The 20655-nt window shown below is 40.4% G+C and overlaps 1 protein-coding gene across 3 annotated transcripts in view; it reads right to left on the bottom strand.

The window, feature by feature from the left end:
- The window catches only part of begain (brain enriched guanylate kinase associated), a 203044-nt gene that overhangs the window by 51140 nt on the left and 131249 nt on the right, over positions 1–20655 (bottom strand). The window contains exons 1-2 of one of the 3 annotated variants that reach the window (XM_043698433.2): positions 10024–10719; positions 9037–9065 (exon numbers count right to left, since the gene is read on the bottom strand). The exons of the other annotated variants lie outside the window; for them this stretch is intronic. Of the exons in view, the coding sequence (XP_043554368.2) occupies positions 9037–9065; positions 10024–10149 (155 nt within the window). The 5' untranslated portion in view covers positions 10150–10719. Of the gene's footprint in view, positions 1–9036; positions 9066–10023; positions 10720–20655 lie in introns of those variants that run through there. 3 annotated transcript variants of the gene reach the window in all.

The raw sequence follows: 20655 nt of genomic DNA, 5'->3' as shown, positions 1-20655 counted from the left end.
GCATTAACAAACTCTGTTAAGTGAAAGGAGTCCTATTTTCCCCTAAAGCTGAACACAAATTTTCAGGACTTTCAAGCCTTCCCTCCTGTAATATCTCTCCCAGCCACTCATTCATCTGCTCTGTTATCCAGTTTCTAGGTTGACTAGGTTGTGGTACTGGAAGTACTCTTGAAATTGCTACATTCAAGGTCTGCTAAATGGAATATTAAATAAAATCCTGTAGTATCCTATATAATTTAATAAAATGCTGAGTTTGCACTTGAAGTCAAGAAACAGGAACAGAAGTAGGCCATTTGGGCCCTCACCTAGTCAACCATTCAATGAGAGCATAGCTGATCTGATCATGGTTTTTACTCCATCCTGCACCACCCCCTAAATCTTGTCCCCCTTTGTAGCCAAAAAAATTATCCAATACCTACCTTAAACATATTCATTGACCCAGCCTCTCTGGGGCCGATAATCACAAATGTTCTGGCTTTCTGTTCTTCCTATCAAAGTGAACAAACTCATATTCTTGCACATTATTCTCCATTTTTTACCAACTCACTAAGGTATATCTTTTTGCATCATATCTATTCTTCCTACCTATATTTGTATTGTGAGTAAGTTTGGCTATAATACACTCAATTCCTTAATCTAAATTATTAATAAAAATTGTAAATACTTGAGCCCCAAAGCTTCAGCATTGATTTCTGACACTGTTTCCCAAAAGTAAACCAATCCTTTATTCATACTAAGACAGCACCCTAAACACCACCAATCTTAAGAACTAACCTCTTTATGCTGTAACTGTATTTTCAAATGCACTTTTCTCCTGCAGTGAAGAATTTGAATATTGCTGAAAAAATTATAATCTATTGAAGCTTATTGTCTTCCATCAGACAAATTGCAAGAAAAGCTCTTCACGGGGAAAATCAACCTTTATACTGCATAAGAAGAAAATGCTGTTTGGTTGGCATTTGTTGATTCTGATTGTTTGAAGTGTTGGGATAGATGATGCAACAATTAATATGGATTTCAATTAACTGCCAAGTTCTGTTTTTAGTTTTAAACTAGGCAGGTTAACCTTGGTTGATTGGAAATCCTAAATTGGTTGTTAGTGTAATACCTCGTATATCCAGCAAATATTATCCATTTGCAGAATCACATCTAATGTTAGATATGGTTTTGAGAATTTTGCAAACATGGGTGGGTGCGTACAGTCAGTACCTTGTTTGTTGTGAACAGCCAGTGACACATGCTATTTGATATGATCAGACAGTCTTTGGAATATCAACCTCACATACCTGGCATTGTACAAAGCCTGTAATTGATATACCATATTACTCAAAATTTTGATGGGCAGAACATCTTTTTGCCTTGATGGCAATATTCTGTTTGAGGTGAATGTTTCTCCCTTCCCAGTGTGACTAGCTTTTCCTTTCTTCCCAGTCCACACTGCTTTTCCCACACTTCTTCGCAGCTCAGGGGTAAGGTGTTGCTGACAGCTTGCTGGCTTTGAAGTTTGAGTACTTACTGACTGCCTGTGTCTTCTTCAATTGGTAGTGTTCTTGAAAGTGCTAAGCCAATGTTATTAAGTTTTCTATCCAGTTTTGGGAGGATTCTATCTGCTCTTGTTCCTTTGAGGCATTTCAGTAATACAGTGTGTAGTGATTGTAACAAGTTCAGCCAGGAGGACCTCCTAGATTATGAACTCCCTGCTTTGGGATGTCAATCTGGTCCAATCAGGGCGACCTGGCTAAAGATAAAAACAGGAGGTCAGACTTCCTGACATTCTCGTAGTTTTCTCTGATGAGGCTATACTATAGTCAAGGACTTTCTACATGTAAATAAAGGGTGACTTGGTCACAGGTTACCAGCTTCTGTGGAGTTATTTCAGAGGTGGTGACAGTAAAACACATCCTGAAAAAACTCACTCATGCCAGTTCTTTTTGAGTGGGGGTAAACATTTCTGGCATCATGCCGTTATTTAGAAAGCTAGACTCGTTCGACCCCACTGTCAAAGACTCGCCCAAAGAATTTTTTTTTCTTTCTGGGCAAATTACACTGGGGCAGCTGAAAAGCAACAAGCAATTCTCCTGACAGCTCGTGGACCCATAGCTTTTCCGGTTATTAGGAGCCTAACTTTCTCTCAGGCATCAGAGTCAAAAACCTTTCAAGACTTGATGGGTTTAGTTAAGGAATATTACAATCCCAAGCCTCCTTTTATTCTGAGATGCTATCATTTTTACTTGGCAATTAGAGAACCAGAGGAATCTGTGTCAGAATTTTTGACTAGGTTAAGAGGACTGGCAGAGGCATATGACTTTAGTTTAACCCTTAATTTGATGCTGAGGAACGGTTTGGTATGTGGGATTAATGACATCACCACACAAAAGCACCTACTAGTTGAAGCCTAAGCGGACTTCAAACAAGCACAACAACTGGCTTTATAATGGGAAATGTAGCAAGTGGAGTGTATAATTTGTAGTGTATTTTAATAGACATGGACGCCCTTGCCAGTCTGACTGAGCTTGGGGAAACATCATTTGAGTGAAGACAATTGCATAGCCTCACTCAGGACATATCCAGAACAGATAGACTCTAAGTGACACTACAGAAAAACCCCATAACAAAGTCAAGACTCAGCCAAACAGTTAAAATTTTCTTCAGGATATGGACCGGCAAGCCATTCTTGTTGCTGCCAGTATGCGGACCTGAGATAGCAAAGGATTTCCACTAGACCTAAATTGAGTAAGAGGCCGGTATCCAGGAGAGTGTGGAAAGTCTACCTACATCTTGTTGGGAACGGTTAAAATGCTTAGAAACATTCACATCAGAACCAATCAATATAACCATCCAGTTCTAATGGAGGTCAATACCAGCAGCTATTTTAGTGATTGCAGAACCAGTCTTTAACAAAATGCTCTTTGGCCTCCAACCCTTAAGTTTGCACAAGACCTCAGCGAAACTGAGAACCTATACTGATGCTGCCCAGACTGCAAGCTGGACTGTAAAGATAATTCCTTTGCTTGTCAGCCTTCTGATATCTGCCTCTACTTTTGTCCTCTACTTTAAAACAACACCTTTTTCAGATATAAATTTGTAATAATTACAGACTACAAATGCCTGGTAGAACTACTTAAAGAGGACAACGCAGTGCCTTCCATAGCTTAGGGCCAAATTCAGCACTGGGCTCCACAACGAATTGCGTATAATTACAAGTTGGAACACCGTCCGGGAGGCCAAGTAGTGAATGTGGATGCATTGAACCGTCACCCAATCGCAGATATGGTGGTACCACAAACTGGAAGAGTCCGCAATGGTTTTAAATTTTTTGGGCATACTTCCAGTCACAGCTGACAATATCAGACTTTGGATGAAGAAAGATTCAATCATGGCAAAATTGTAACGGCTGATGGTGATGGGGAAATCCAAAGGGCCGTCACAACCAGAATTCACATTTTTTGGATCCGGAGAGACCAGATCACAGTAAAGATTGGCATATTATTATGGGGAGCAAGAGTGATTTTCCTGAGCAAAGATCACCACAGATACTGGCTGAACTCCACCAGTGTCACCCAGGGCTGTCCACAATGGAGATGTTGGTGAGAAGTTATGTCTGTGGCCAGGATTAGATGCTGACATCGCTGAGTTGGTGAAGCAGTGCCCAGAATGTCAACAAGGACAAAACTTACCACCAGCAGCTCCCCCACATTTGTGAGAATGGCTGGGTAAACCCTGGACTCAGCTACATATTGAGTATGCAGGTCCTTTCATGCACTCAATGCTCTCAGTCATTGTGGATGTCTATTCAAAATGATTGGACATGTATGGAGTTCATTTGTTAAACAGAGGGATGATGGTAGAAAAACTGCACACATTTTTTGCAATACACAGACTGCTGGAAGTGTTGGTCACAGATAACGGGCTATTGTTTACAGCAGGGAATTTGAGCTGTTCCTAAAGTTGAATGGCATTTGACATTTAAGGACAGCTCCATACCATCCATCATCCAATGATCTTGCAGACTGAGCAGTTCAAATGTTGAAGGCAGGCTTAAAGAAATAGCCTATAGCTTCACTAAAAACCATACTCTCCTGGTTCCTATTTGATTACAGGACTATCCCTCATACAACTACAGGCACAGCTTCAACAGAATTGCTCATAGGAGAATACACAACACCAGGTTAAATCTGATCTTCACAGACCTGGGGTGGGGTGGAGGGTGAAACGCCATCAGGAACACCAACGTTGGACACAAGATTCCGCTAAGTGAGACAGACAGTTTATTTCAGGGGACAAAGTTCGGGTAGGAATCACGGGAATGGCAAAGGGGCATGGTCAACACAAGGTCAGATTCTATGACATATTAAGTTGGGTGAGTGCAATGGTCTTGAACAAGCACATGGACCATATGAAAGCTGCAACCTCACAAATGGGGTGGGAGCAAAATGTGTGCAGCTTCTTGGAATAGTCAGAAAGGCTATTAACTTCTCCCTCGCTGTCTAGATTTGAAGAGAGCTTGGAATTTGAGATAGATCTGACAGATGTTGCTGCCTGAAGAAGAGGATGAATTTCTTCCGAGACGCTCCAGGTGCAAGTGGTGAATTATTGTACATTCCAGGCTACCTGTATCCAGGCAGAGTTGGAGGAACCTGACCCAGTGCTAAAACACCCCAGGAGGAGTTACAAGAAAAAGAACCAGGCCGTGTCCTCAAATTCAGATAGGGGAGGGATGTAGAGATTGTATTGAAGTTAGCAAGGTGGATCTCATAAAATATGAGTTTCCTGATTGGGGCTGTTAATCTGTTCCAATCATGGAGTCCTGGCTGACAGATAAGAACAAGAGTTTCAGCAATCCTGACACTCTGCGAATTAACTCTGACAAGTCTCTACAAGAGTTGACTTTTCACATGTAAATAAAAGGTGACTTAATGATGGGATACCAGCCTTTGTGGCGTTATTTCAGTGTGAACTGTTGATCAATATGTCATATTGGGCTCTGTGTTATTGAAAGCTGCCACCAATCTCCTTTTTGATGCTAACTCTAAGGGTCTGTCCAATTATCAGTGGTGGGGGATAGACAACTGACAAGTCTTTACAAGAGGTACTCAACATACATAACACAAGACAGCTGTTTATATGATAGCACATGTACAAGTTACATTGACTTGTCAGATTGTCAGGGGATAGAGGTGACACTTTATCCCCTCATATTAGACTGAGTATCAGAGCTGTTTACACATTCTCTACTGAAGTTTGTAACAAAGGTGACAGCTTCCCTACTGTCACACATGAGGGTATTAGTGAATTTAATAGAGTCCTCTTGTTCTTCAGCTGTCCAGTTCCTCACATATTGGACAATCTTGAATATTGGGAAGAAATATCCACATAGAAACCATCCAATGCAACTATCTGATGATCATCTCAGTAACCAAAGATTTTCTTCCTTACCCGCTGTTCCGTAATTGTTAACCGGATATGACTTCCTAAAGATTTTATTCTCATGTCCAAGCAACTACATGTATGTTGAAACTTTAGGTGAGATCTACTCAAGAAATGTTAATTGTTTGACAAGTTGACCCAAGAAGTCATGGCAGGATGATGGCAATACAAAACAGTGTAAAAATCCCATTTTTCTGATGTAATAGAATTTTGGGACTATATTTAGAAATTGCCATCTCATGTATGTCAAGAGCTACTACTAGTGTCTATTATCCCCTATAATTTTATTGTGCTCAATAGTAACCAATACAGCACAAAACTGGTTTAAATTGTTTTAAAATTAGCTTTGATATTTCTGATAGCAGTTAAAAAGAAAACTGATATTTTAGAAACATTGCACCCAACAAACAATGGTGTCCAATCAAATATCCTTTTCAGATTTTCCTATAAATACCTTAAGCTTCATTTTCTGTTCCACATGATCCTCATCTCTTGCATTGAAAGGGACACCTATATATTCTAATCTCCAGATATACAAACTTGTTACAAAACCTTACTTCCTAAGGCATGTTTTGCATCCATGCATGTCCATGCATGTAGAAGCATTTTTAATTCATTCGGCATCTCATATGCTGAGATGGAAATTTTCTTTGAGGTTGAACTTCCTATATTTTTACCAACATATCTAAAAAAATTATTTTGGATTTTCAACTCTATGTCCTACACAGGAAATCTGATTTTTTAAAAGAGTGCTTCTGCTGCATTGCTGGCAAAATCGATGGTATACAAGTAATTCCTAAGAAATTTCCATTCTTATTCTCCATGTAAATTCATACAGCATGCATATTTCAATCTTCTTCTCGCGCAAGACCCACACCTCCAATATTGGTGTGTGCCAACAATACTTTCCTATTGATTGGTGGAATTTGATGGGGCTGAGTCATTGTGTGCCTGGGGTGGGAAGAAAGTGTGGACTGCAACTCTGCTACATTTCTGTCTTCACTTGAATTAAGTTCTCGTACCAGTTAAGGGCCTTACTGATCACTGAAGGGTCTTTCCTGTCATGGCTGCAATTTTTTTTCAGCTCCAAGCAGGACAACAAAGAGATGACCTACCCCAACCAGTTTACCAATGCAGCCAGACAGAGTAGGAGCCCACAATCTGTACTGACCTACACACGACTAAGGTACTGGACTTCAGGAGAGAGTGGCCATTGAGATCCTAGCCTCTGCTCTTGTTTTTGACCCTGCTGCCCTCCTCTACCCGCAATCCCCTGAAGACCTCCCAACAACAACACTTCGACATATTTCAGATGTACCTCCATTTTGAGGATCTGGTGTATCTTTTATTGGCAGAGGCTCTGACCTCCTCCGTTGCAAGGCCAGTTCTGGAATTGCCAGGCTTTGGCCAACAGGTCTTGGTGACCAGGACTTTCTCATCCTAATACCAGTAGAAAGCCTGTTGGCAATAATCATCTACCTGATTGCCGGAAGATATGTCATGCTTTCTTGATAGACCATGGGTTTTCCAAACTTTTGTCTAATCTTTCAGACTTTGTCCAAAATTGGGAAGATACTGACCATTTGTTCTATCCAAAATGCTTTGGACCTGCTCTTCATTTGTTTCATAACCTATCTTCTTCTATTAGAACCTTTTTTTAAAAACTATCTCCCCTTTCCTTTAATTAGGATGACTTTTGACAAAAAGTTATCATAACAAATAAGTAATATATTAAAAAGATCAATACTAATTAGTTCCTCTTATGTTTGCCAAAGTGACAATATAATTTGAACAATTTTAAAGCTATTGCTTTTGTTTCTGTTGAGTAGATAATTTTAATCGCCACATTTAAATAAATTAGATACCTCTGCTTAATACTTGACTGCTGGATCTTAAAGAACTACAAATTGACATGTTCCATTCTTGGTGCAGGGAGCTGTGATTCATATCCTATCTGTGTTAGTGCCCTTTGAGGTGATTGTCATGCAAACCTCATCCTATCGGTTCCTGAAAGAGGATTCTCAGTGCTGGCTGGCTTTGCAAACTGTGGTGTATGGTGGACGTGGAGTGCAGTGAGTCTGGCCTTAAAGGCAGTCTGTCCCACATGAAGGAACTGATTGAATACATTTTGCTGGGATTTATATATAGAAAATGGAACAATGCAGATTCAGCATGGGAACCATTTGTGGGGGAGTTGAATAGGAGGAGAGATGCAGTGGTAATACAGGAGGAATAGAGTCAGGAGGCCCTCATTGACCACCTTCAGAGGTAAGTGGGATCAGGAGGTTAAGGATCTAAGTCAAAGTTTGGGTCAGATTGATACAAATTAGAGCTCTTGATATTATATCAAATTTGCACTCCTTCATAGCATTTCAGTGTACACTGGGAATACTAGCATGCACAAGCTCTTCTCAAGAGCAAAATAATGTTAAATCTTGGTGTTAAGGAGATGAAATTCTCACCCACAATCCTAGTATTGTCCAAGATGGTGGTGGAGTAGGACTCCTCAGCTGGAGCTCATCCGCTCCATCCATTTCTTTTCTTTTTTTACCTCTTTGTTTCACTTTGAGTTTTATTCTTACTTATTCTTGGCATTTTCCTGAACTCCCAGCCTCAGCACGGACTCGGACTCTCAGGCTCAGCGCAGACCTGGCAAAGCAGCCTCCCGGCCCAGCATGGGCTCAGTGTGGACCTCTGGCCTCAAGATGATTCCAGAGCAGTCTTCCAGCCTCGGGATGAAGCTGAGCGTGGTCTGGAGTCATGGCCCGGTGTGGACTCAAGGCTAGGTGCTGGTGTGGACTGGGTGGGAAGGACTGTTATTCTGAACTTTTCATTTCTTTATTTTCTAATATATTGCATGATCTATAATGCTGGACTTTTTATTTCTTGATTTTTCTAATTTTTTTTTCCCCCGAGAATTGTACTTACCAGTCTGAACCCAGGTCCCCTTGCACCTGAGATGGCATCGTAAGTGGCGACATGTAAACTTTTCACTGTACTCATTTGAGTACATGTGACAATAAAGCCAATTCTAATTCTAATGATATACACTGCTAAAATCACCCATCCATACATGCTTATTTTCAATACAATTATAATTTTGTTCACAAATTCACAGCAAATGCATGAAGGCATATAACTGACTGCAGAGTTATCATGAATCTTTGAAACATGTTTCAAACCTGAGAAGGTCTTTGTTCATTCTCAAGAAATACTTAAGTACCAAATATATTTTTTTTCACTGTAGGAACAAAAAGGCAAAGGTAATTTAAATGCTAAATTATAATATTGCTAATACTAAAATAATTTTCTTAGTTATAATTTTATAATGGAGTGACTCTGGTTATCAATTATATTCTAACTGTTTCAAACTCTATTTACAAGTTAGTGGAACTGAAACTGGAGAGTGAGAGTGTATAAATACAGCTTGAGCACTTATAAAGCAAAAGGAAAAGAAAGCCACATTTTAAATAATGCCAACCGGCTATTGCCTTCCTTAGATATTATTGTGACTATAACATTGTTCCATCAAGATACTTTAAATTAGAATTGTCTGTATTTTCTTTGCTTAGATATGAAAGTGTTAAAAATAGCAACAGGTTAACATACCTTATTTTCTCCAATTTGGCAGCTGGAATCTGAAGGAGAATTAAATTAAAAAATACTCAAGATACACGTTCACTTTTTGAAAAGATCATTCTTTAAGGAGTTAAAATGAAAATGTTTCCAAAACTTTACTAAATTAATTCCTATAAGTTAACTTTATGAATAAGGAAGAATACAGTTCTTGTAGAACATGAGTCTATAGCGGTATTATAACGACAGCTTGGCATCACAAAATAGCATTATACACTTTGAGCACTATGCACTGAGTCTGTTGAATACATTGAAATATGGCCAGGATCAATGAACTTTTTAAAAAAAAACAACTTTTGGGACAGAAGGAGGAAGGGAAGGCATATAATTGGGCATGCATCAGAACTGAGTTGGATATATTTTTTCCAGCTTTCATCTTTTTAAAAAAGTCTTCAATCTTTTGTGAATATACTGTCATGCATTGTTTCAAGGGACTTCATTCAACATTTGGACATGAGATAAAAAAAATAGTGCAGGACGTCACTGCAACCCTTCATAGTGGAAGACTGTGTGTTTTTGTGCTTTTCCATTCTAACTTTCACCTCTGAGTTAATTGTAATTCTGGTGCAGAGTGCCAATAGACCGGTTGCTCAGAGTTAACTTTACAAGGTGCAGTTTTCCTAATGTAATCCAAGTGGAATGGGGGACATTGGAATCAGGAAAAGAGATTGTACAGGACATGTTTCAACTAGTTATGTCTTAAAATGGCAATCAGATTTCTATGTGTGCTTGAGACCTCTAATTGGCAAAATAGGAAATTAGTCTGGACACAGGCAGGCACTTTGACTTCTCATCTGCATGTTCTTGTCTAAATAATGGTGAGCATGGCATTAATGTTAGTGAAACAGTTAGACTAGTGGATATGGTTTCAGTGCACTATTACTCTCAATCATGGATCTGATTAACTAAAATTTACCAACTGGTATTTGTAAGAATGTGTAGTCTTAAATTTTAACTTACCGTCTTAATATCCCTAGGTAATGATGAAGACCTGTACTTTGAGGAAGTTTTGCTTGGAGATAACATTAGCAAGATAGGTTTCAGTGATCTTGTTCTTTCTGAATCTTCTAAGATTTTCTGCTCCATGGTATTTTAACTGCCTGTTAAACTATTTTTCCTGGCACACAGATCTCTTCTGTAGTACTTTTTACTTTTTGATTCTTTCTGTTTTGAAGTTGATTAGAGGTCTTTTAGTTTATGTCTTGAAGACCATTTGTAAATGAACTAGCTGACAGGTCAGGGTGACTGTGTTGAATAGCGTGGATTTTCACAATTCTGGAAGGAAGTCAACTTAGTTTCTATTAGTTTATTCCAACGAGCGCTTTGATTCCCCAGTGTAAAATTCAATGGAGCTGAATTTTCAATTTCCATACTTCTGTCTTTTTCATTTGTTAGTCCTTCGGGTTTTAGCTTTTCCAGGATGAAACTCCCATCACTCTGTATCACTTATTGCACATTTTCAAAACTAAATTAATCAATTTTCCAAAATGTCCAGTGTTCATCTTCTGATCAATCACTATTGAGAACAAAGCAGTCTTCACTTAAGCTATGTGTGGTGTTTTGGATGCCAGTCCTTTTCTGATATGGAGAACAGGCTTCCATAATGTAGATTAAACTGTCTGTCCATGGCTGTCAGAGAATGGAAAACAGGGCAAAATAGGCCCAACCTTGATTTTTTTTTTAGTATCTCTTGTTTGTCACTTTTAATGGCTGAGAGGGATGTGACTTTGTGTCCTTGTGTACATCTGATTAGTCATTGACCCCCAGTAATCAATCCAGCTTTCAAAACTAATGCATCACTGATTGAGGTTTTGAGATATTTAATTTGATGTGCATGTGTCACAATGGCTTAGTTTCCTGATGCATGCAGGCAAACAAATAATTGTGAAAAAATTCTGTTTTATTCTGAGACCTTAACTCAACTCATTGCTTTCAGCTTAATCGATCCAAAAAAGAACAATCAATAGTACCACCAAATTACTTCTACAGCTAGAAATATGAATCAACTAAATCAATGTTTGATGCATTAAAACGTAGCAGTTTTCAAGGACATTGAGTATTCTGTTTAGATACTTCACTCTAAATTGATTAAAAACATCACATGGCATTCTGGTGTGCCTGAAGTTGAGAGAGGATGATAGGAGTCAATTTTTAAATTTGGAATTATAGACCAGCATGCTCTACCTTGTGAGTTTTCATTGGATGTGACAGCAAATCTCGAGAGATGTTCTAATTCCTGCTTCAGAGTTCAATTTCAAATTTATTTGGAAGCCTTGTTTTGAATAGAGAGATTTAACCCCGTCTCGCTAAATATTGTTTGAGTACAAATGAGATGAGCAATTAGTTTAGAAATCTCCATGTCAATTTTCTCTGATAGTAATTGTGAACTTACGAGTCAAAGAATGTGCCTAGAATTAACATCAGCTCTGTGTTTAATATCTAATGATACATGAGCTATAATAGTTTCTGAAGCAGCCTAATACAGAGTGCTCAAAACATAATAGGTGCTGAAGTACTTTTGCTGAAAATGTGTTGCTGGAAAAGCGCAGCAGGTCAGGCAGCATCCAAGGAACAGGAGAATCAACGTTTCGGGCATAAGCCCTTCTTCAGGAATCCTGAAGTACTTTTCCAAACAAAGATTGCAATTTGAACTTGGGGCAGGTTTACGTTGTAGTCAATGGTTTGGGAAATGTTTTGGGGTAGGGTTTTGCATGATTTCAGGGATGGCGAGGGAAATTTGAAACTAAATTGCTGCTCTGTGAACCAGGCCTGGGTTATATAAACTCTTTAGGCCTCACTTAATTCCCACTAGTTAATTTTTCACCTATTGAGAAGCAATGACTAATCATGCAGCCTGCAGGCTGCTCGCCAACAGAACCTTGTCCAGGAAAAGTGAAATTTTACTTTTCTGTTTGGGGCCCAGAGAACTGCTCCTGTTGTTCTTGGCCACACAAAAAATCACGTTTGTTCTCAGTCTCTTTGACTAATTAACCTCAGCAGGTCAAGGGTACTATATATAAAATCAACCAGGTCTTGCTTCTGACACCATCCCTTGAGGAAAAATGTAAATGTATAGATGTTGATTAGAAGTAAAATTGGGTTTGCTTATGATTATGTTGGACAATTTGGAGAGATGAGCATTATTAATCGAATTTATTTGTACCATAGTAGAACAAACATTCCAACACAAACAGAGTGATTATAAAATATTGAGGGATATGTATTCTTAGCTGTGGCTTTTAGAGTCCAATGCTGTAGAACGTGGTTTTGTGACACCTCTTTATTTTCATAGAATCATAGAATGGTTATAAAGCAAAAGGTTTAATGTGTTTGCACCAGCTCTCTAAACATTTTAAACTAGCGTGCAGGTAGGACTAGATTGGGTCGGGATATCTGGTTGGCGTGGACAGGTTGGATCGAAGGGTCTGTTTTCATGCTGTACATCTCTATGACTCTATGATAGTGTAAGTCTCCAGCCTCCTTCTCTCCAATGAAACAACTTCTCCAATCTTTCTTCATAACTAAAGTGAACCATTCTTGTAAATGTATTCTGCACTCGCTTCAATCTATTCAACTCCTTCCCATGTATGGAACCTAGAACTCCAGCTGAATTCTAACCAGCATCTTACCTAAGTTCATCATATCCCCCATATTCTTGTAGTATATATCCCTATTAATAAAGCACATGCACACCCAGGTTTCTATACCTTTCTATGCACCTTAGAATAATGTCCTTTCTTTTATACTATCTCTCTATATTCTTTGTACCAAAGTGCATCACCTCACACTTCTCTGTACTGAACTCCATCTGCCACCTCTCCACCCACTCAGCCAATGGGTACATAATCTTCTGGAGTTCCACACTGTCTACTCAAAGTTTACAATTCTTCTAAGTTTTGTACCATCCACAAACTTTTAAATTGTCCCTTGCACACCAAGATCTAGATCGTTTTCATCTTCCAGCCAGAAGAATACCCATCAACCATTACTCTTTGTTTCAAATGCCTCAATCATTTTATATCCTATGTTGCTGTGGTCCATTTCATTCCATGACCCAAACCTTTCTTCACAATCTGATATGTGACATTGTATCAATCACCTTTGCAAGCCATGTACTCAGCATGATGTTCTCCTCATCAACCTTCCCTACTACCTCTTTAAAAGCTCCAGCAAGTTAGGTAGACATGATTTTCCCTTAACAAATCAATGCTCTTCCAAGTCAGTTCAGGGTTTTCTACATGATTATTAATTCTGTTCCAAACAATCCTTTTTCTCCAACAAAGTTAAACCAACTTGTCTGTAATTGTTGGTGTGCTGCATGCCGAATTGTCTCTAAAATATGTGCATATATTTCCAGTCAGACGTCTGTACTTCAGGAAGGATCAGCTCACTGAAATCTGCAGCCACACAGCAGACTCAGAGCAGGGCAGGGATACCATTGCCCCTTGCCTGTGAAGGTGACAGTGACCAGGGATCTCTGGCTTCTTTCAAGCTAAACACATATGCAATAAATTTTACAGCCCACTGCTACGTGAGGGAAGTCAGTGAAGCTTTCTATTTCAAGAAAGCTGAATACACTTAATTCTTTGAGAGAAAAGCAGAGTGTAAATCAATGTGGATTGCAGGTTTCTCTGCTGTATAGGACATCATTGGCTGCGCACACATTTTTGTTCATTACATGTTAGCTCTGTGATTGAAAACACCCAAAAGGAGTTCCACTCCCTCAAACTACTGCATTGCACATTCTACTTTTATGTACAATGCAGCATGTTGTACAATGGCCAATATCCTAGCAGCATTCACCATATCTTCTGTAGCAGTTTGCTGTCCATTTATTTGGGTTACCATGACATCGTGGTGCCCAGTGGTTAGCATTGCTGCCTCATAGCGCTTGGGACCCAGGTTCAATTCCATCTTCGGGTGACTATCTGTGTGGAGTTTTCATGTTCTCTCTATGTCTGCATGGGTTTCCTCCGGGCGCTCTGATTTCCTCCGACAGTTCAAAGATGTGCAGGTTAGGTGTGTTGGCCATGCTAAATTGTCCTGTAGGATCCAGGGATGTATAGATTAGGCAAATTAGCCATGGGAAATGCAGGGTTGCATGGTTTGGATAGGGGAACTGGGTCTAGGTGGGATGCTCTTCAGGAGGTCAATATGGACTCGATGGGTTGAATGGCCTGATTCTGCACTGTAGAGGTTCTATGATGACCATGCAGAGGGTGGCTGTTTATCATCATGAGTCATTCTTTCATAACATGATTTATGATTCCGGTGCAAAACCTTCTACATATGGCTAGCGTTCAATAAATGAAAGCTAGACTGCCACAGAGAATGTGATAAAACACACCAATGAGACGCTTAAACAATGTTTTTGCTGCCTACATCGCCCTAGAGGAGCTCAGCAGAATTTGGCTGAGCTCACGTCAAGGTCTGCAGTTGTTTGCTGTACAATCTGCACAATCCAGCATCACAAGGGAAAGAGAGGAATGAAACAAAAATACACAACCCTTTTTTCCGTCGGCTATGTAATCAACTCAGCTAACTGTGGTCTTGGTAAATCAAACTCAGTTTCACATTCTCAAACTGACCAAATGCTTTTGTTACTGACTGTTACTGTATCCACTTGGCTACAATGCACAAATTAAAGCTACCAAATAAATAAACTCCACAAACTGAATTGGTTTACTAATTTTAACAAAGCTGGTGTCTTCTGCATTTGACATGAATTTTACAAAGTCATGAATGAAAAAACAATATTTCAATGTATCTATTATCAAAACCTTGGATCACTTCTGGAAATGTGTTTTAATCCAAACTTGTTTGTTTTTCCAAAGAGGACTAATGCAGTCAAACTGACTGCAGATGTAAATTTATTGGCTGTCTGGAGAGAGAGAGAGAGACCCTGAAATGTCTAACCTGACAAGATATCAAGGAAGTTTCAAATGGCTGGAAATAAAAAGGTAGCGTTCATAACAAGCTGGACTGTAATCTCCTGTAAGTGACCTCAAACAGTGAACATAATGGAAGACAGGACAGAAGTCTAGGCAGGAGAAATGTTTAATGTGTTCCCCTTTAAAAATATAAAAGAACAGAGGTTACAAGTTAATTCAAATGGTGTTGGTGTGTGCTAATGAACTGAGGTGCTTGGGTGAGGCACTTGTGCTCGAGCCTGGGTTTGAGCATTGTGAAGATCACAGTCAGAGAAACACTCATTAGTCATCCCTGTATTGTAGGTAAAAGATTCCTTCGCTCTGAATGCTGGAAGATAACCAGCCAGCAAGTGAGTCAAAAGGAAGTGATGTAACAATTTCAATCACCCTACAGCACCCAAGAATCCCAAGAGTAGTCCCATTATCTACTCTTCACCAATCATTTGTATATCTTTTAATTTGCTTTAAGGGCTCACTAGTCATTTCTAACCTATGTATTTGTGTATTATTTAAATACTTCGAGTGTTTAGTAATTAATACACTCATTACTTTTGTTAATGCAAATTAGTTCCTTTTAAAACAGATTCATCTGGTCTGGGAGAAAGGCATCCACAATGGAGAGGATCCTTTATAAATCAAGTTGTTGCCTCTGATTGAGGTGACGGATGAATAAAGGAGGAGAGCCAGTTGACCCTTCCTTTCTTGGAGCTTAACTGTTTGAGAGATCCCATCTGGAACTGTAACAGTTTGGAGAACATTGCTGAGGATCTGGTTGTAACTAATTGAATGAATGATGAAGAATGATGATTTATTGTCACTTATACTCTACAATGAACAATTCAGGAAAATACAGTGAAAATCTTCAACTGTCACCACAATCCACCACAATTTTGAATAGCTTAAGAATAAAAAGATACAGCTGGAAGAAAATCCATCTTCATTCCGTTGCCTCCACCATGAGACCTGAGCCCTGAACCGGCACACCAGCCACACCTGAGCTGCCACCCCTCTGCTGCCTATGCCAGACTCAACAATGTCAGAGTCACCACTCTTCTGGCACCACCTATTCATCATTGGGCCAACCTTGCCAATGGGAGAAAGTGAGGACTGCAGATGCTGGATATCAGAGTCATAGCTGAAGAAAGGGATTAGGAGAGCTAAGAGAGGGCATGAAAAATCTTTGGCGGATAGGATCAAGGATAACCCCAAGGCATTTTATGCTTATGTGAGAAACATGAGAATGACAAGAACGAGGCTGGGTCCGATCAAGGACAGTAGTGGGATACTGTGTATTGAGTCGGAAGAGATAAGTGAGGTCTTGAATGAGTACTTTTCTTCAGTATTTACAAACGAGAGGGACCGTATTGTTGAAGAGGAGAGTGTGAAATGGACTGGTAAGCTAGAGGAGATACTTGTTAGGAAGGAAGATGTGTTGGACATTTTGAATAACTTGAGGATAGACAAGTCCCCCGGGCCTGACGGGATATATCCTAGGATTATGTGGGAAGCAAGAAAGGAAATTGCAGAGCCGTTGGCAATGATCTTTTCATCTTCACTATCAACAGGGGTGGTACTAGGGGACTGGAGAGTGGCGAATGTTGTGCCCCTGTTCAAAAAAGGGAATAGGGATAACCCCGGGAATTACAGACCAGTTAGTCTTACTTCGGTGGTAGGCAAAGTAATAGAAACGGTACTGAGGGATAGGATTTATGAGTATCTGGAAAGACACTGCTTGATTAGGGACAGCCAGCACGGATTTGTGAAGGGTAGGTCTTGCTTTACAAGTCTTATTGAATTCTTTGAGGAGGTGACCAAGCATGTGGATGATGGTAGAGCAGTGGATGTAGTATACATGGATTTTAGTAAGGCATTTGATAAGGTTCCCCATGGTAGGCTTATGCGGAAAGTCAGGAGGCATGGGATAGTGGGAAATTTGGCCAGTTGGATAGAAAACTGGCTAACCGGTCAAAGTCAGAGAGTGGTGGTAGATGGTAAATATTCAGCCTGGAGCTCAGTTACAAGTGGAGTTCCGCAGGGATCAGTTCTGGGTCCTCTGCTGTTTGTAATTTTTATTAATGTCTTGGAAGAGGGAGTCGAAGGGTGGGTCAGTAAATTTGCAGATGATACGAAGATTGGTAGAGTTGTGGATAGTGAGGAGGGCTGTTGTCAGCTGCAAAGGGACTTAGATATGATGCAGAGCTGGGCTAAGGAGTGGCAGATGGAGTTCAACCCTGCCAAGCGTGAGGTTGTCCATTTTGGAAGGACAAATAAGAATGTGGAATACAGGGTTAACGGTGGGGTTCTTAGTAAGGTGGAGGAGCAGAGGGATCTTGGGGTCTATGTTCATAGATCTTTGAAAGTTGCCACTCAGGTGGATAGAGCTTGTAAGAAGGCCTATGGTGTATTAGCGTTCATTAGCAGAGGGATTGAATTCAAGAGTCGTGAAGTTATGTTACAGCTGTACAGGACTTTGGTTAGGCCACATTTGGAGTACTGTGTGCAGTTCTGGTCACCTCACTTTAGGAAAGATGTGGAAGCTTTGGAGAGGGTGCAGAGGAGATTTACCAGAATGTTGCCTGGAATGGAGAATAGGTCGTACGAGGATAGGTTGAGCGTGTTAGGCCTTTTCTCATTGGAACGGAGAAGGATGAGGGGTGATTTGATAGAGGTGTATAAGATGATCAGGGGAATAGATAGAGTAGACAATCAGAAACTTTTTCCCCGGGTACAACAGAGTGTTACAAGGGGACATAAATTTAAGGTGAAGGGTGGAAGGTATAGGGGAGATGTCAGGGAGTGGTGGGGGCATGGAATGCGCTGCCTGTGGGAGTGGCAGAGTCAGAATCATTGGCGAACTTTAAGTGGCAATTGGATAGGTACATGGATGGGTGCTTAAGCTAGGACAAATGTTCGGCACAACATCGTGGGCCGAAAGGCCTGTCCTGTGCTGTATTGTTCTATGTTCTATGAGAGTGTGGTGCTGGAAAAGCACAGCAGGTCAGGCAGCCTCTGAAGAGCTCGAAACGTCGATTCTCCTGTTCCTTGGATGCTGCCTGACAGCTGTGCTTTTCCAGCACCACACTCTCAACCTTGCCAATGGGCTGCAGATGCCGAGTCCCTTGTTGGACCCACGCACACCCCACAACCAGGAGACCCCAGCTCCTGGCCTACCACAAGCAAGAGCTATTGTCACCATCATGCTGATAACCAGGAGTCCCTGGCCGTGCTGCCATGCCTGCTCCAGCTTCCCTCCCATGAAACGTCATCTTCTTCGCTACTACGGACAGGAAGAAGATGAGGGAAAAGGGAAATAAAACAAAAAAAAGTAAGGGAAGAAGCAGCCAGTCTGGAACAGATGGGCCCAGAAGCCCAAACACTGCCTCCCTTGCCGGTGCTGCTGTCATTGATCTTAGAAGACTCGTGGCTGCGATTTCAACCCATGAATGCAACAAAAGAATTAGAGCTGATAAATTGGCACTGTGGAACCAATTTTTGAGAAAAACTGCAAAAGGCTTTCTTGAGTTTGCATTGCTGTAATATAGAGATGCCTCGAGGACATCAATGTAATATCGAGGACATTGCTAGCAAAAATAGGGGGTGTTACTTTTCAGGATTTAAACATTTTGTCCATTAAACAGTAACACAATTTTGCAAGGCCTTTTGGCAAAATTCTAATCCTGAAAACCTGAAATTTTAAAACAGCAGCCAATGGTTTACAAGTGGAAAGTGAAGACAATGAAACTGATACAAAAGATGTGGAGAGGTTAACAGTGGAAAAGTGGAAATCAGAATTCAAAAAGGAGAAGAAACTGCAAAGGGTGGGTGAAAGGATGGCAGAGAGAAAGAGAAGAGAGATAGAGAAATTGGAATGAGAAGGAAGAGCCAGGAGAGAGGAAAAATAAATTCTGGAAAAATCGCAGGAAAGGGAGCCTATTCTAAGTTGACTTGCACTAAGGGGGAGGAATCCTCCTGCATGCCGTAATGACACTAGCAGCTCAGACCTAAGGGAGAAGCCAACTTTCTTTGTCCATTTAATTCCTAAGTTTGAGGAAGCAGAGCTGAAAGTCATCTTTATCTATTTCAAGTGGGTAGCACAGCAGTTAAAGTGGCCAGGAGAAAGTGAAGACTGCAGTTGCTGGAGATCAGAGCTGAAAAATGTGTTGCTGGAAAAGCGCAGCAGGTCAGGCAGCATCCAAGGAGCAGGAGAATCGACGTTTCGGGAATAAGCCCTTCGGCTTATGCCCAAAACATCGATTCTCCTGCTCCTTGGATGCTGCCTGACCTGCTGCGCTTTTCCAGCAATACATTTTTCAGTTAAATTGGCCAGTCCAGTATTGGTGTTCATTGCTGCACAGTAGGCTTTTGGGTAAAGATTTACGTTATCTTGCCTGGATAAAATGACTCTGATTCCAATGCAGTAAGAAAGACTATCTTAACTGCATATAAGTTAGTACAGGAGGCATACATTCAACAATTTTGTGTCCTCAGGAAATAGCCTGAACAGAAGTACCTGGAATTTTAAAAACTTGAACAGTAAGGTTTTGACCAGTGGGTATTGGCACTTTAGGAAGAAGCCACTTACAAAAGCTCCATGTGATCGTTTTCCTTGGGTTCAAAAATCCCAATAGCTTCCCAACAAAAATACTCTTGGAGGAAGAGAGAGTGACTGGGTCAAGGCAGGTTGCCGCAGTGGCTGATGGTTGTGAGCTGATCCACAAACCCCTGTTCCAGAGCAGACCATTCCCAATGACCCTGAAATACATGGAAAAGGTAAAAGTGGGGAGAGTGAAAGGAAACCGAGCACCCATGGCTGAGAGGGAAATACTGGGAGGCCCCGTCAGGACAAAAAAGGTGATGCTGAGACCAATCGGACTTGCCTGGTTGTGTCACAGTATCCTGTTCTAAGTTTTACAGGATTAAAATCTCTAGCTTTAATAATCATTCTTCTTGTATGACTTGGTTTGTTGAAGTGAATTTCAGAATTTTGCATGATAGGTCAAGAGTATGACCTCTGGGTGGCTGCTTTGGCACCATGACCATCTCATCAAGCTACAACAATAAAGGCTGATTTCAGACAAGTGAAGACTGAGGAAGTCTCTATTTTTCCACTGAACTGAGGAGATTCTAACTCTCCAGGTTTTTTTTCTCTCTTCTAAATCCCCACACTACCGCCAAACAGCAGTGCTTATTTTTCCCCAGCACCCATGTCATTCATATGTCGGTGTAGGACACAGTGAAAAAAACAGCAAGTGCAGAAAACTTCATTCATATTCCACCATCAGGAAGAAAGGAAATGCCTGATTGGCCAGTGACAAGCAGTACCCTGAAGAAATTCTCTTTACTAAGACAAGAGACGCCTTAAGCATGTTGATCTGTTAAACCCAGAATTGTGATAGGAGAAGGTAAAAAATGAAACTCTGAAGTGCAAAAGTGAAAAAACTGGATCAGGTATAGTTACTTTACACAAAGGATAATTGGGATGACCTATTCAAGGGTACAACTGAAGTTTAATCATTAGCATTTTATAGATGGAATTAATTATATGATAAGTCTTCATCTATGTGACATGTGTGAGAGATACTAATAATGTACAAGTCATATAGTCTGTTTTCAAATGTAGGGTTAATCAATCTGGTAGTTTCCCAGTGCTGTATAGTTCTAT

The sequence above is a fragment of the Chiloscyllium plagiosum genome, unplaced genomic scaffold (assembly GCF_037043375.1).
Source record: "Chiloscyllium plagiosum isolate Xiang-an unplaced genomic scaffold, Cpla_swu_hap1 HiC_scaffold_8, whole genome shotgun sequence".
Taxonomy (NCBI): Eukaryota; Metazoa; Chordata; class Chondrichthyes; order Orectolobiformes; family Hemiscylliidae; genus Chiloscyllium; species Chiloscyllium plagiosum.
The sequence above is the reverse complement of the archived record's forward strand: the minus strand, read 5'-3'. Positions and strand labels throughout refer to the sequence as shown.